Genomic DNA, 16,432 nt, shown 5'->3' on the forward strand with positions numbered 1-16,432 from the left:
TACATGTAATTTAGAGCAGCTGTAGATACCTTCCTCACATGTTACACCATGCTTGCACCATTTGTAGAGTTGTGTTTCTGGAAGAGGTCCTATTAAATCTCTTACATTCATGTGCCGTGTTAATTTGTTTGAAAATTCACTTCACAGTGCACCATGATTACAGTTATATATTAATCTTCTCTTGTAGGATCCCTGTTTTTGTGCACTGTTAGAATACAGTTTAATGAACAGAGTTTATATAGGTTGTGACCTCCCTGCAGAGCTGGAACACCTGCAGAAGTAAGTGTCTAGTCTTCACTTTTACCTTGCTAGATACCGCTCCATTTACAGTATTTTTAGAGCTAGTGTCATTTGAAAGATTGATCAATACAACGACCTGTGATATCATAGTAGCATTGGATTTTGCATTCCTAAGTAAATATTATGTAAACATAATGACATGTAATGTAACTCTGCTTTCTCCCATCCCATAAGAGAGTCTGAGTATTAATTATTAAATATGAGCTGTTGCTGACTTTGGTATCTTATGTATCCCCAAATGATGATGGCATATTTGATGATCATAAGGTGGAGGAGTGTACAGCAGAAATGGTTAAGGTGATTTCACTGTAGTTAAAAACGAAGTGCTTGGAATTTGATTTAAGTATGTCCCTTCTGATAACATATAATAAATACAGTGTTAAATGGGTATTATACACCAGATTATACTACTGGGTTTTTTTAATCAAAAAATCATGTTGTTTATGGAAAGGTAAGCAAGATTTTTATGTTACTCTCTTTAATTGACAGGTGTGGCTAGTTTTTTGGTATTCAGGATGCATTCAAGGTTTTAGTATTCATCTGTTTTGAAACTAACACTTAACAGAAACTCAGTCCTGAGCAGATCAAGCACCTGTTGTCCTCAGAGAGAGGCACATGTTCTGAAATGGATAGAAGTTTCTGCAAACAAGACTTTTTTTTTTTTTTAAGAAGTGAAGAAGTTGTAATTAATAAGATAAAATAGTACTGGCAACTTACTAGCTTCTGTGTTTAAAATGTATATTACTGTGCCTCTGCAGAGGATATATATTCAGGATGTCTGAATCCTCCAGGCATCAGGAGAAAAGTATTGAAGGACTCCTACGTAAGCTTTTCCTTATTCTGTAATTGTTTCAGCTTCTCAGTTTTCTTGGACTTGTGTAGTGCCACCTAAAACTGGACTGTCCCAAGAATGTAGATGTGTCACGTCATTGTTGTGGGAGTGTTACAGTAATATATCTAGGATGTGAACTGGAATGATACATTAAATGTTTCCACTCAACTGATGCTGAGTACCTTAAGCCAAAACCCTACTCCTAGTTTTTAAGGCCTTTGTGTATACAGCTGAGATCACACAGGATGTTCTTGGTTTCCATTGCAGTCCATCCATCTGCTGTGGTGTATGTCAGAGCAATGCCTTAAGTGGCAGCTAAAGAAAAAAAGAAAATTAAAACTGTGTTTTGCCTTTCTGTAAACATGGTATAAAATAAAGTATTGTGTTTTATTTTGGCAAAATTAAAACAAAATGATAAGTTAGCAGTATTTCTGCTCTTGGCTTAATTTGGCACTGTGCTTTCCCATTAAACAGTATTTTTCTCTCTTCCTTGTCCTCTCCTTGATGATTAAGTCTTGCACTTTAGGAGTAGCTGGACAACTAGACACTGTGTTTAAGAATTGCCGGTACAACAAGATGGCTTTCTGTAACAAACAGAAGTGTGTTAGATAGGGCTATAGGCTACAGAGAAACAAATGAAGAGGGAAGAAAGAAAGCTTTTGTTTGCCTTGTTTACAGTCCTCTCATGTCACTTCTATTCTTGGTGTGCACTGTGCTTCTTTCCCTTGCAATGCACAGTATGCAGATACTGCAACTTACTAGACGGTAAGTGGGGTCAAACATCAAAGCCAGGCAGGATATAAGGTACCTGCACTTATTGGGACACAGGGTGGAGTGCCCAGATCTGCCTCTTACCCAGACTGCACTGTGAGAGTGTATCCAGGGTGTCACAGCTGCATTTGAGCAGCACTCCACACTATTCAGCCCAATCTCTTTGATGTTGTATTATGCTGCTTAAATTGCTTTCGTTCATGACAGGCTAGGATAGATGGTTTGTGTTGTTGCAGTATGGTGCTGAAAATACCAGCACTGATGCCATGTCAGTATTCTACATTCAACTCAAGAAGTTGTTTAACTAAGATCTCTTCTACTTGCCTTTGGAAAGCCCTCTTGCTTCAGGATTGTGTTAGAATGTACCACATCTCACAAACCACTGCTTCCAACCTTGGATAGTGTGCTCATGCTCTCTTGAGAGAACAGGGAAGAGATCATGATGGAGATGGATTATGCTTACTGTATTGCAGGATACCATGTAGGACTTTTGACTAGTATTCCCATGACATCTGCAGGGCAAAGTAGCAAAGGACTGATTGTGATACTTAATAGCTACAATTTAATAACCTTTTGACTGTAATAGTTTGCATGTTGGCATCAGTTTCTGCAAAATAAACTACTTGATTTATATTTGAGCATTGTGCATTTATTACTCAGTAAAAGATGACAAATGCTTATTATCATACATGGTGTTCATTTTTTTAGAAGAGCTCTCAGTTTAAAGAGCAAGTACAAAATAGCATTCACATGTAGACAAGTCCTGGACAAAACTTGGGTCCTTTTGGACTTGCTTTTGTACACTTTAATCTGATAGAATGCAGTTACCGTCTTCAAGGAAAATACTGGTTTTGTTTTTACACATGTATGCACAATGTAAAAGGTAGAAGTATGTCAGTGTGGTTCATGGTTCACACTTCTCAGTTGGGAAAACGTGTGTCTAAACAATATCAAAATTAAGGGAAGGTGAGAAGTGGTGGAAATGCAGAGTAGGAATGATTGCACAGATAAATAATGGAGAAGTATTTCCATGTGCACTCTTCTTAAGGAAAAGTAGTAGCATTGAATCTGCACATGGGTACCTGAAGGTGCTATTCTACTGGGTGGCTGAGGGAGCTGGGTGGTGCTTTGTGGCTTCTCAGTTCTTTCATAAAACCACACAGGTGATAATGCAGAAGGTCCATGAAACATATCCTGTGTGTCAGGTCCTAATATGCTTGGGCACATCTTTACTAGCACACGGTAAAGTTCAGGTCCCAAAAACTATTTTGCTTCAATAAAAGTGTGGGGTATTTGGTGTGAACACAGAGCTCTCTGTTAATGTGCCTTTAGTACAATGATGCTTAGCAGAAGTCTGTGTTTTCATTAGAGATCCACATCTTCCTAACAGTATAACATTTCCCCATCTCTGGAAGTGTTCACCACCAGGCTGGATGGAGCTCTGAGCAAGCTGGTCTAGTGGAAGGTGTTCCTGTCCGTGCAAAGGGGTGTAGAACTAGATGATCTTTAAGGTCCCTTCCAGCCCAGGCTCTTCAATAGCCTGTGATGCTCTCTCTGTCGAACAATAAAATGTATCTCTGTATGAGTACTAGAAAGATGATCCCAGTCACTGACAACCTGGAAGGTGATGGCTATCACAGTATTTGTGTGGGTTTAGAAGGTGCATAGGAACCAAAAGAGCAATGAAGCTTCTGTCAGGGGAAAGGGGATGCACTGTTGTGCCTCATAGTGAGAATTTAAGCAACAACGTGTCCCATGTTGACAGACAAAACTGTGCTCCAAAAGGGCAAGTGCTAATGCTGCAAATTTGTTGTTTCAATTGGTCCTTGACAGCAGAGTGGCCCTGGGGCAAGGGAGGGTGGCAGGCCCTGCAGCATGACCTGGCAGAGCAGCCCAGCTGGAGCAAGGTGCAGCCCTTGGCACAGAGCAGTTGGCCAGGCCAGCTGGGACAGAGAGCTGAGCCAAACCCATACACAGCCCTGGCAGCAGGGAGCAGGGAGGGAAGAAGCATGAAAGTATGCATATTGTCAGCTCTTGGCAATTTGCTGAAAATAGCTTTTGGGAAGTCAAGGGTCTTTGGTGGTTTCCATTCTGTTTCTAAGAGCTGTGCCCTGGAGCAATAAAGAGGATGAGGTAGTGAAAGTCTCACTTTTGGCTTCCCTTAAATTAATGAGCAAACTTCCCAGATGGGATAAGTGAGGCAGAAGAAGAAATCAAACATTCCGTTTAGACTGCCTAAAATGAAGCTGTTCTTTGTGTGGAACAGAATAGTGACCAAAAGGCATTTTCACTTTGCATCATTTCTGTTTTGGGGAGAGCTCTCTGCAGATTGTTCAGGTCTTGTTATAGAAAAGAACTGTGCCTGTAGCCCTCCAGATGGGTATTTCCATCCTTGAAATAGCATGCTGGTTTTCTTAGGCTCCCTACCTCTGCCACCAGCACAGCAGCCTGTGCAGGAAGGGCAGGTGCTGGCATGGGTAGAGCCAGTCAAGTCCAGCATGTGCTGTACTGTCGTTTTGCTGGCTGGTGATGCAGTTTCTTCTGTCCAAATTTCTGTAGTCTTGAGGTTGTGCTGGAGTTGCCTCTTTTAAGACGTGACATTTGTCAGATGTGGCGATTTTTAACTTTAGACCCAAGAAATTGCTGGTAATAGGCTAGAAAATAGCTGCAATTAACTTTCTTAGGCTGTTCACTAATTTTACTTAAGCTATCACCCATTTTTAAAAACAACCTGTTTGCCAGTCTTCTGTTAGATTTCTTCATCTGAATAATACAATCAAGGTTTTTTTTTAAGTGTGTTATACTAGGTACTGCTACCCAGGCAGTAAGTCGTCCCAGATACATTCTGTCCTGTTTGCACTGAAAATGGTAACAGTAGTATTATCCCTTTTTACTTTATTATATCCTGAAATTAAGTCTTTAAAATGATTGTGTGCTGCAAGCATGTGTGGCCTCTATGGTAGTGCCCTGTACATGAACCTCATTTGTGTATGGAGTCATTGCTACCACCATAGAAAAATCTAGCCAGAGAAAACTTAAAGAACAGATTTAAAAAAAAAAAAAAGGTGACTCACAGCAGATACACCTGGAAAAAAAACATGTAAGAAAAAAAAAGGCAGAATTAATTTTTACTGAATTTATTACTAGTAGAAATAAAAATTAATTACAAGCAGACATGCTACTGTTTGTATATTGCTGTGTAATCTTCTTTCTTACTGAGTATTTTTGATACTTTGAAATGCAGCTGCTTTATGCAGTGCAGATACAGGCTCTGTATAAGGACATTTTCCACTCTCCACTTACTGCAAAGCTAAAAATCCCATTAAAAGCCCAGGAGGTAATATGATTTTTTTTTTTTTAATTTTCAGGAAGTGCACTGTCTCTGCAACAGTGTGTATTGGCATGCATGGGGCTGAAAACATTTAAATTATGACTTTCAGGCAGGTACACGTTGAATCTTTCTCCCTTTTTACCAGGATATTACAGTTTCAGTGCGAATTTTTGAGCAGCTGCTGCCTGTTTTGTGGTACATGTATGCAGTATCTTGATCCGTTAACACGAGTGGTTGGTTCCATTAGCAGAGATAGAATGAGACAGGTACCTCAGCAATTATTCCACCTCACTGACATCTGCATCAGCAGCACCTGGGGAGGCATACACCTCCCTGTCCCTGGCAGAGCAAGGAATTACTGCACACCCTCTGCAGAGCTGCAAACGCATTGTGTTTAAAGAAACCATGTAGCCTGACCCAGCTCCTGCTGCCAGCAGTTCCATGCCACGTATTTCAGATTTTGGTAGAGTCACTCCTGCTTTCCATTGTGTGATGCAGAGCAAGGTTTATACAGCACCTTGTTCCTTTCTTCAGAAAACAGGTTTTTGCAGGTTTTACTAGTTGACATTCCTTTAACACTGTTTTCCAGTTTCCTTTCTTTTACTAATCAAAAATTTGTGTTTCTCTTACATTCATATAAGAAAATACACTGTGATCTAATATCATAACAACTAATTTTCCTTTTGTGGCTTTAGGATCATGATGAACAGCTACAAGCCCACAAACAGCTGAATGCCCAGGGGCAGCATTATATTTTCTGCAGATACTACCTGTCTTGCATGACTGTAATTTTTTTTCTTTTTCTTCTTATGTGAAAATACCATTATATCCTAATTTAATTCTGCTCCAGCAGAAGCTTTATTTTAAAATATATGCCTATAACCTTTCTCCATCAAATATCTATGCTGCTGTTGTCATATATCTAGCAGCTTGTGAATCAGCATGAAAGTTATTCATATGCTGTAATTTTCTGTATCAAAAAGCTAACAAATAAATATTTAATATCTTAGAAAGACCTTCAGAAGAATCTAGTACATCAAGTAATTATTTCTGAGTATATCAACCAAATTTGTCATTTTGTCCAAGTGTATTTGATACAGTTGGCTTCAAATGTAGCTTTCTGGGTTCCTGGTGTAACTCCTGCTCTTCTCTCTGGTTTGTCAGCAAAATGTATCAGTCACAAGATGCTATAGAGACATTACAGCGTGGTGAAGAACTGGAAAGCTTTCAGTTCTTGCCAGCAGAAAATATGACGTGATCTGACACTAGCAGGGTTAGGAAGAAGGCACATCCATTCCACAGCCTTCATACCAGGAGGGTGTCTGCCCTTTCCTTGTTGATTGGCATTAGCTGTGATACTTGCAGAGCGTGATCTCTGCAGTTTCTCTTCAGGGCAGACTACGTGGCCCATAGTTCCCCATGTAAAATGGTGGGGTTTTTCCAGTCTAAATAGAACTTCTTCAGGGTTCAAGCAGTTGTTTAGGTTGAAAATTATTGTGACTATTTTTTTAATTAAGTCCTTAATAAATGGTTTGCAGTCTAGCTGTTTCCTTTAATTTGGTGAGGACGTGACTATTCTTCATGACTGTTCTAATCACATGACTATTTCTTAATAAGCTCTAGTAGATAATGAGGGGATATAAAGTATCTCCTCTTACTGTAATATATTGACTTGATCTTCCTGCTACTTTCCAAAGAAAATGCTAATTTAGTGTAACTTTATTTTCTGCATCATGACTGACAACTTTACCATCCCTGTCCACTGTCTCCTCTTTTCAGCTCTCAGGGTTTCATCTGTTCCAAGTCTGTATAAGGAACTTTGCCTCTTGTCTCTCTCCGGACAAACAAAATGGCTTTGATCCATAACTTCACCTTATAGCTTTAGACATGCTCTAGCAATAGGGGCTTGTGTCAAAATTAGTATTTCATAATATAAATAATAATGAGAAATAATGAGAAATGATGCAACCACTGATATTTGCTAGTCAGAGGTAAGTAGTTCAGTGCAGCCAGGATAATCCTGGAGACCTCCACATTACTATACCTAGATTACAGAGCACCCAGCTAAGCCATGCACAAATGCAGACCATTTACAAGCACATGTGCAGTGGTTTAGCTTTACTAATGAGAGTATTTCCACTTTTTAAGTGTGGCTGACTATGTGGGGCAATAAAATAAAGCGTGTCGGGTTATAGAAGCAAGGAGGTAACCATCAGTACCTGCAGGTTTGCCAAAACTAACAAAAACCACATGAATTTAAAAAGTTTTGCCCAAGGTTACATTCACAGGATTTCAAGAAAAACCTGTTATGTTGATAGATGAGAATCCAGCTCTTCATTAGATGTGTTGCATGTAATCTCACCCTAATAGCTCTTAGGGGGAGCATGCCTTACAAAGCTCATGTTTGCAGCCAGGAATAGAGGAACATAATTTGCAGCCACTATACAGCACTTAACCACTCTGCATCCCCAAGGCGTATTTGCTTTCTGGGTTTGGGCATCTTTCCAGATGTAAGACAGACATGAAATGCTACCTATGTAACATAAGGCCATGCAAGAGGTTTAGTGTGAAAGAGACTTCTGGAGATCACCTAGTCCATCCCCCCTGTTCTGAGCCTGTCCAACAGGGTCTGGTTGCTCAGGGTCAGGTACAGTTGGATTTTTAGTAGTTCCAAGGATCCAGAGTCCACAGTTTCTCTGGGCAGCCTCTTCCAGCTTATTATCCCACAATTATGGTAATTTTTTTCTTATTCCTAATTTGAATATTTACTGTTCAAATGTATCCTCAAAAGAACATGAAGAGAAAAATGTTTCTTCAATAATCTGAAATAAGACAAAGTTAATTTTAAAAAGTTAATGTTGTCTAAACTGTCTTAAGCAGGCAGAAATTCCTTGCAGCATATCTGGGAGAATATGTTTGCAATTTTGTCCTGTAGAAGGGCTGATAATTACTATCTCAGGATCAAGATAGAATTCATATTATTTCAGTATTATTTATCAGCTTAGTTTGCCTTGTGATAATTTTAAGCATCAAATTTACTTACACACCATTTTAACATGAAATCAGTAGACCTATTCAAGAGGATGTAAATTACAGAAAATATGTTTATTATTCAGGTTTTGAACTGTAGTTTTACTTAGTTCAAAGTCACAGGAGGATAGGATGCTCTGAGAGATAGTCCTAAAATAGTCCTAGATAATGCAGATGCTGGCAGCAAAAATGACAGTCACACTTAAGGATCTTGTGTGACATTGCCCAGCCCTCCAGATTCGAGGGTACTGATTCCTGATCCTTCCTTCTCAGGCCAGACAGGATTCTTGCCTTTGTCCCATACTACACATGAGCTACTAAGCTTTGTCAAAAGCTGGGATAAAGCTACTGAATGAGTAGAAGGAATTCACAATTTGTCACTAACTTCTAGGCATTGGACACTTTGGTTACAGCAATGGTTCAGACCCAGCTGCTGGACATTGAATCACAGAATCATTTACGTTGGAAAAGTAAAGATCATTGAGTCCAGCCATTTACTCAGCACTGCTGAAGTCCAACACTAAATCATGTCCCGAAGTGACACAGCTTCAGCTTTTTTAAATACCTCCAGGGATGGTGATTCAACCACTTCCCTGGGAAGTCAGTTCCAATGCTTGATAACCCTTTCCATGAAGACATCTTCACTGATGTCCAATCTGAACCTCCTCTGGCACAAGTTGAGGCCATTTCTTCTTGTCGTGTCATTTGTTGCCTGGCAGAAGAAACTGACTCCCACCTGGCTACAACCTCCTTTCAGGTACTTGTAGAGAGTGATAGGGTCTCCCCGAGCCTCCTTTTCTCCAGGCTAAACAACCCCAGCTCCCTCAGCTGCTCCTCATCAGGCTTGTGCTCCAGACCCTTCACCAGCTTTGTTGCCCTTCTCTGGACTTGCTCCAGCACCTCAATGAATACAGGACTCAAGGTGCAACCTCACCAGTGCCAAATGCAGGGATCCTGAAGACAAAGGTACAGGCCAGCTGGGGACAAAGAGATCTGGTGCTGGGGATGCTGAGTTTGCAGATACAAACACTGCTGTAGCAGAGAGCCTGCTAGTGCACAGCAAACCTGACTTGGTCAGGCCATACTGGGCTGGGCAGGTAATAGGTGCAGTGTGCATGTAGAAGTTGTGAGGAGTCTCATCTGTGGCAGATTTTGTGCATTTCTGTCAGAAACAGAGCAGGATGCAGTGTAGGTGCTGCCTGCTGCTGCTGCCACTTCTAATGGGCAAAAACATGTTTCAGCTGTGAAACATAAGGGACTATCTGTGGCTCTGATGTTGCTCATTCCTGTTAAGAATTGACTCTCACATATATTTGAGTTCTAATATTTTTGAGAAATGCTGCAAGAATTTTTTCATTCTCAGCTCTTTACTTCAGTCACTTCTAAATCTCTGAGCTGAAACTAAGCCAAAATATTCTTGTATAAGCTGTCGTCAAAGGGGAAAAGATGATTATGAGTTGTTGAATAGTAAAACTGGATATTTTAACTCTTTCTCTTTGTTGCCATATTATTACTAAAAATGGCTTTATTATAGACTTGGCAAAGCACTGGTTTTATTAGGAGTTTTTGTCCAATCTTGTTGAACATGTGTATTTTGGCATCCATGAGGAAATAGGCCTATGTCTAGAAATTAGTGCTAGGAAATCTCCATTTGTACATGCCCATTTGCAAACATTAGACAGCAGAAGCTACTGAAGATTGTATTCTGGTTCTGCATTACCTTTTCTGGGATATAAAATGAAGAATGTCACCAGCCAAAGTTCCTGGACACTAAGGTCCTTCCAATACCGTATTCAGTTTACACTGAACGTCTCTTGTGGGTAGGCCAATGCCCAAATTCATATGCAGGCATCATCTGCCAGAAGATGTGACAAAGGCTGCCTGATCCCCACAACTCAATATACAAAAAATAATTGACCTTACAAGCCAGGTAGATGTTAGCAAGTATCCACACATCTGCACATGTGGGTGCCAAGCTTGAGAAAAGTAAATTGCCTTGGCACCACGCATGCTGCCGTGCCTAACAGGCTGCAGTCAGCAGCTCTCAGTGGTCATACTGTGCCTGACAGTCTTGTGGCAGTTGGTAGGAGCAAATCCACCCTCCTCCGTGGGAGTGCAGAACTGCTCCCAGGAGGACACGTCCCTGTGGTGCATTGTGAGACTTGGTTTTTTGTAGCAGGCTCAAGGGCAGAAGTTTGTCGGGCTGCCAAGGCATATGGCTTTGCAGGGCCTGCACACTGGTTGTGTTTGCTGGCAGCTGTGGTTTGGGACAGTGGATCAGAGGGACATTTCAACATTATGTGAAGGCATTGAGTATGGAGACTGAACACAGAGCATATGATGAATCTGGCAAACAAGGAGAATTCTCATCCATCAACACTTCGGGGACAGAGGAACAAGACACAGCATGGTAGGTGGGACAGTACTGCCTTGCTCACATGGGATGACCAGTAATGGCTCCACAGTGTCTGGAGGATGGCGTGGCTGCAGGGGGGGTACTCCAGGCCGTGGAACATGACTGACAAAGCCCATTCAAGTACTGAGACAGGCTCTCAGCTATTGTACTTTGCAGTCCAGTACATTTAGAACATTCAGAGTAGGACTGGCCTATGCACATGGAACACAAAAGCAAAATGGTACTGGCTTGAAAATCACCTGGATGTCAAGACTGTACACACAGCCATGACTTGGTTTTGTCACAGTCTGTAACTGCAAAACTAGACATGTTATACTGATAACTTACAGATTTTAATGTTCTTCTGCCTTTTGGGGTTTTTTATTTGAGCACTCCTGGGATAAGGGCACTGTTAATCTTTATGGAGTATTTTGTGCCTAATTAATTGTAAGGACTTAGGTAGCTGTGGGCTTTTATTTTTCCTTACAGAATAAGATATCAATTAAAATGTAAATCTTTACAATTGCTTTCTTAGGGACACGGGGATCCCTATAATTGAACTGTGTAGATTACTCACTGTTTTCAAGTACATTAATAATAATGTGTTGGCACAGCTGCTCTTTCTAAATTCCTTACAATTAAATGGACAATACAAAGAGTTAAAAACAAGTAATGACTTGTATGGATTTTGTCAGTGTATGCAAGGGGGTTAAAATAGTTGTGTAGTTAGATCAGCTGATTGATAATAACATTTAACAATCCCTATCAAAAAGACTACAGCCTGCATGAACAAAAAGTGATGAAAAATGCAGGAGCGTCACTTACTTTCTCATCCCTTCTCATTTCCTTTCCCTTTTACATCTTTACTTGGACATGTGATGGAGGGCTGGCTAGAGGCTACCTGGATGAGAATTGTTCCTCCCCTTCATTTCCTTGAGCTGTCCTCCCTGGAATTGCCTTCATACTGTGGTAGCAAAAATATAAAGGCCAGATTATCTCCCTCTTAAGCATCTGCAAAGGCATGTTTGCAGTGAAAAGCACCTCCCTCTCTCCAGAATAAGACAGAGGTCAGACCCCCACCACAGGGAGAGGGGAGCTGTGTACTCATAACCCTGTACAGGATCACAGACCCACAAGAAAACTCTCATTTTTTCTTATTTTTCATTGAAAATTTCTAAAATCCAGTAGCAGAGGAAACAGTGTGATATCCTAGGGGTTAGAGCACTCCCTGGAAGTGAAAAATCTGAGCCCTCTTCTGAGCCTGAAGAAAAATCTGAGCCTGAAGAATTTGAATCTGTAGTTTTCAATAAAATGCCTAATCAGGCTATGAAATAGGCTACAGCAATGGTGTTCTCCATCTGCCTTGTTGAAGGAGAGCCAGAGTGCAGCATAGTGCAAGATGAATGGGACCAGGGAGAGGGGACAAGCTATAGGGGACCTGTGTGTAGTATAGCAAGATGAGGACTCCCAGCAGTTTATGAGTTCTGGAGAGTTTTGTTCCTTGGCTCCAAATTACATTTATGTATTTTAGCTTGTGATGCTCAATCAAGCAGGACTTGGAGCAGATATCAGGACTCTTATCCCTTCACTTAGGGCTTAACAAAAAGAACCATCATCATCTCATCTGTGCTTCCTTGTTCACTTGCATTACAAGTTTACTTCAACTTTAAATGCTCCTTGCTACAGTGAACTGGAATTATGACTGCCTTCCATGTGATACTTAATACCACTGCCTGGCAGAATGAAGCCTTTCCTTTGCAAGCTTCAGAGTGGAATTTGAAAGAATGTTGCTGATTACAGTCTGTACTGAGAGTAGAGCATTCAGTGTGTGCTTTGCTTCCTTTTGTCAGAATTCAAAGTTTTGAAGCAAGACACTAAAACAAGAAACAAGCTGTCCTCTGTCAACAGGAAGATACAAGTATAAAGATGCTCTTAAGTCAATATTGTCATGGTTTAACCCCAGCTGGCAGCTAATCCCCCCGCAGCCACTCGCTCACACTCCCAGTGGGATGGGGGAGACAGTTGGAAGAGTCACAGTGAGAAAACTCATGGGTTGAGATAAAGACAGTAAAAGGTAAAGCAAAAGCTGTGCACCCAAGCAAGGCCAGCCAAAGAATTCATTTGCTACTTCCCATGGGCTGGTAGGTGTTCAGGCATCCCCAGGAGGGCAGGGCTCCATCATGGGTTAACAGTGACTTGGGAAGACAAACACCATCACTCCAAATGACCTCGCTCCTTTTTCCCCCAGTTTTATATACTGAACATGATGCCATATGGTCTGCTATATCCCTTGGGTCAGTTGGGGTCAGCTGTCCCTGCTGTGTCCCCTCCCAACTCCTTGTGCACCCCCAGCCTCCTTTCTGGTGGGGCAGTATGAGAAGGGGAAATGGCCTTGACTCTGTGTAAACACTGCTGAGTAACAGCTAAAAATATCCCAGTGTTATCAACATTGTTTTCAGCACGGATCCAAACCAGAGCCTCCTAGCCACTGTGAAGATAATTCACCCTATCCCAGCCAAAACCAGCACAAATACACAATATATTTATGTCTTTAGTCTCCTCTGAAGTAATACAGATTGACAAAATTAAATTCAAATACATTTTTAAGATGCTGTTTTCTTGGGGTTTTTTTCCCCTTGGTATTAATTCCTGTACTTTCAATGGGCTCTGTCTGAATGTCTCTTCAGTCTCCCATTGGTGATTCCATCTCCAGGTCCCATGCACTGCCATGCCAGCCTTTCTAACACTGTACACATTTCCTGCCATGAGCCATCCATATGCAGCTGCAGTTTCTGCTACTGAAGTATTTCAGCCCTGTATCTGACTGTCTTCAGCTGCAGTATAGAGCCCCCACAAAACTCGGGGGTTGCACCACTGCAAGCTGTCTTGGTTCCTCAATGATCAATGTCATAATGACAGTAGAAAAAAAGCACTGCTGGAAAAGCCTCACATCACAGGACACAGAGATTCTCCCCATTTCATTTTCTTTGTTGTTGGGAATAATCAGAAAGTCTTGGGGAAATGAAATGGTTTTAGCTTTTTTCAATATAAAACAGCTTTTGAAATAATTGTCATGGTATCTTACGTGTCTGACTCTGCTCCTTTAGACTGGAGACCTGATACATAACTAACACAATGTCTATTGATTAATCTACACACCTGTAAGAGACTGATACAACCTTAATTGGCTAATGAACAAATGTCTGATATGAGCAGGACTCACAGCTGTATCACTACAAGCACAACAATTTTGAGTTACAATTATGTTGTCTGTTACCAGTACCACTAATTCGCAATTGCTACAAAGAAACCATATCATTCCCATGCAAGATCTACCATGCCACAATTCCTTTCCCTTTTCCACTTACTATTAGGGCACAAGCCTATCCCTTCTCATCCCACCCTTGCATGCCAAGTCTTTTGGACATAGACCTGATGAGAGTGCAGCAGGTTGTCTCAGGGGTGTTGTCCACCATCCTGGGGTCACAGATTAGCTTGACCACTGGAGGTGTTAACACTTCTACAACCAGAATATCTCATTTCTCTTTGTTCTCCACAGGAATATACCTAATGCCTGTTTTTAAAATTATTTCCTGGGCTTTTTTTCCTATTTAATTATTTTAATTCCTGGTGGTTATTTTCCTGAGCCTACCTTTTCTCCAACCCTGCACCTCTCTTTTCTCTGCCTAGGGTCCTCCCAGACAAATGGGTTCTATTCAGTGACATGCTTCTAATTACTTTTTCCTCACTGGTTGCAATTCTGCTATATCCACACCCAAATTTGATATTTCTAACACTGTTATCCAGGCAGTTTTGATAAAATATGGTATTGCTCATACAGTTACCTAGATAGTCCCAAGACTCCCTTCAGACCCTTTCATTCAAGCTGGTTACATATCTTCTATACCATATGCTTTTTGAACAGAAATATGTTATCTTACTTTAGCCTTGACTTCCCTACTAGCTATTTCAGCCAAGTTGTTTCTTGATTTATGCAGAGACAGCTTGCATACCAGAGAAACAGAATAATCCATTTTGTGCTTATACATGTAATCTCTTTGCCCTTGAACAGGTTCAGTTACCCTCCAGATTCCCATGGTGGCATTAGCTGGTTTTGAAGCCCAATGTTTGAGCCTCTGGCTTACAGTAAGGCTGGAAGGAATGTCCTTGGAGGAGCAGCTGAGTACTTTAGGCTTATCTAGTTTGGACAAAAGAAGGCTGAGAGGTGATCTCATTGCTAATTAGGAGGGTAGGTGGAGAAGGAGACACTGATCCCTTCTCCATGGTATCTAGCGATAGGTCCCATGGGAATGGTTCAGAGCTGCACCAGGGGAGGTTTTGACTGGACATTAGGGAGCATTTCTTTTCTGAGAGGGTGATAAAACGCTGGCACAGGCTTCCTAGAGAGGTGGTGGATGCCCCAAGCCTGTCAGTGTTTTAGAAGTGTTTCGACAATGCCTTTAACAATGTGCTTTAACTTTTGGTCAGCCCTAAAATGGTCAGGCAGTTGGACTAGATGTTCATTGAATCTGAAATGGTCTATTCTACTCTAAACAACCCCAGAAGAGACCCACTAGCAAGGAGATGTACATTTCAGCAAAAAATACTTCATCAATGTCAGCAACTGTATCACATCTTGCTGTTAAGAGTCACTTTTTCTTACCAAGGAGCACAGAGCCTCCTGTTCCTGCCAAAACACCAGGCTGTGTTGCCAGTTGCTACTTTTCACTATCATCTGGTATCTCACTTCGCTTTACCACCAGAACTGTCACCTCTGTGCTAAGACCCACTGTCGCAGCTCCCTGCCATCTGCCAGTTGCCATTTCCAACCCTACACAGCCTTGTCTCACTGGGAGCATTCTGCAGAAGCACGGCTGCACTCACCAAAGGTGTGACTGCTGCTCACACAGACAGCACCTGCAGCAGCACCTGCACAGCCATGGCAGCACTGACTGCAAACCTGCACTACTGAGAGCATCCCTGCCACCACAGGAATAGCTGGTCTGTGCAGGGCCACACCACACCCAGGCTGAGTGATGTGATTCCCAAGGTGGGCTGATGGGGTCAAGACCACATGGATTTGAGTCACAGCCCTGGCTGAAGGTAAGAAATGCTCCACAAGTGCTTCCCAGTCCTTCTGCTCCTTGGCAAAGTTAACAGGGAAGCTGCATCCTTTCCATAAATTCAGCATGAAGAACTGCATGAAGGATTCATGGTAGCATGACCAATGTTAAAGCCTTCAAATTAAAAGAGCAGTTCTCACTGGGAACTCATAAGGACAAGGACAGCACACAGTCACCCTTTGGGAAATGGCTAAGCTAGGACAAGCTGTAATATAAGAGACAGTGAGTGGGATTCATGTGTAAACTCTGGACACCTACAATGTGTAAATGATTCATCTCATTTGGAAGAGAACATCTACATTTGGTCACATGAACTGCACCATTACATTTAGCTATTTCTCCTCCTACATGATTCAGGAATAGTGCTCTGCAATATCTTGCTCAGGCACCTTCATGTTTGAATAGGTAAATCTCACACCACATCTAGAGGTAGTGTACCCTCTGCTTAGAAGGTAAATTCTAGTGCTACAAGTGTCCCTGTCAGAACTTGAAATCAATCTCTTTTTCTCATTTGCTTTTGAATTTCTGAATCTTCAGAACTGCAGAAAACAAGACTTTAAAAAGACACACATTTTACCTTCAATAATCAGTATTTTCTATGTGATAACTAGTGATTTATCCAAACTAAAAAATAATACTTCTTTTTTGAT

At 41.4% G+C, this 16,432-nt stretch overlaps 2 protein-coding genes across 5 annotated transcripts in view; both read left to right on the forward strand.

Moving 5' to 3' along the window:
* Window positions 1–2,405, forward strand: part of MOV10L1 (Mov10 like RNA helicase 1) — a 35,352-nt gene extending 32,947 nt beyond the window's left edge. The window contains exons 26-27 of one of the 2 annotated variants that reach the window (XM_068995705.1): window positions 188–279; window positions 790–2,402. In XM_068995705.1, the coding sequence (XP_068851806.1) occupies window positions 188–279; window positions 790–799 (102 nt within the window). In that variant the 3' untranslated portion in view covers window positions 800–2,402. Of the gene's footprint in view, window positions 1–187; window positions 280–789 lie in introns of both variants that reach the window. The other variant, XM_068995712.1, reaches the window with a different exon arrangement.
* Window positions 2,406–9,167: 6,762 nt separating this feature from the next.
* Window positions 9,168–16,432, forward strand: part of PANX2 (pannexin 2) — a 33,737-nt gene continuing 26,472 nt past the window's right edge. The window contains exons 1-2 of one of the 3 annotated variants that reach the window (XM_068995816.1): window positions 9,168–9,230; window positions 10,441–10,674. In XM_068995816.1, coding sequence (XP_068851917.1) covers window positions 10,602–10,674 — 73 coding nt within the window. In that variant the 5' untranslated portion in view covers window positions 9,168–9,230; window positions 10,441–10,601. Of the gene's footprint in view, window positions 9,231–10,432; window positions 10,675–16,432 lie in introns of those variants that run through there. The other 2 variants (XM_068995824.1, XR_011146658.1) reach the window with 2 other exon arrangements.

Source organism: Aphelocoma coerulescens, chromosome 1A (assembly GCF_041296385.1).
Source record: "Aphelocoma coerulescens isolate FSJ_1873_10779 chromosome 1A, UR_Acoe_1.0, whole genome shotgun sequence".
In the NCBI taxonomy this organism is placed as follows: domain Eukaryota; kingdom Metazoa; phylum Chordata; class Aves; order Passeriformes; family Corvidae; genus Aphelocoma; species Aphelocoma coerulescens.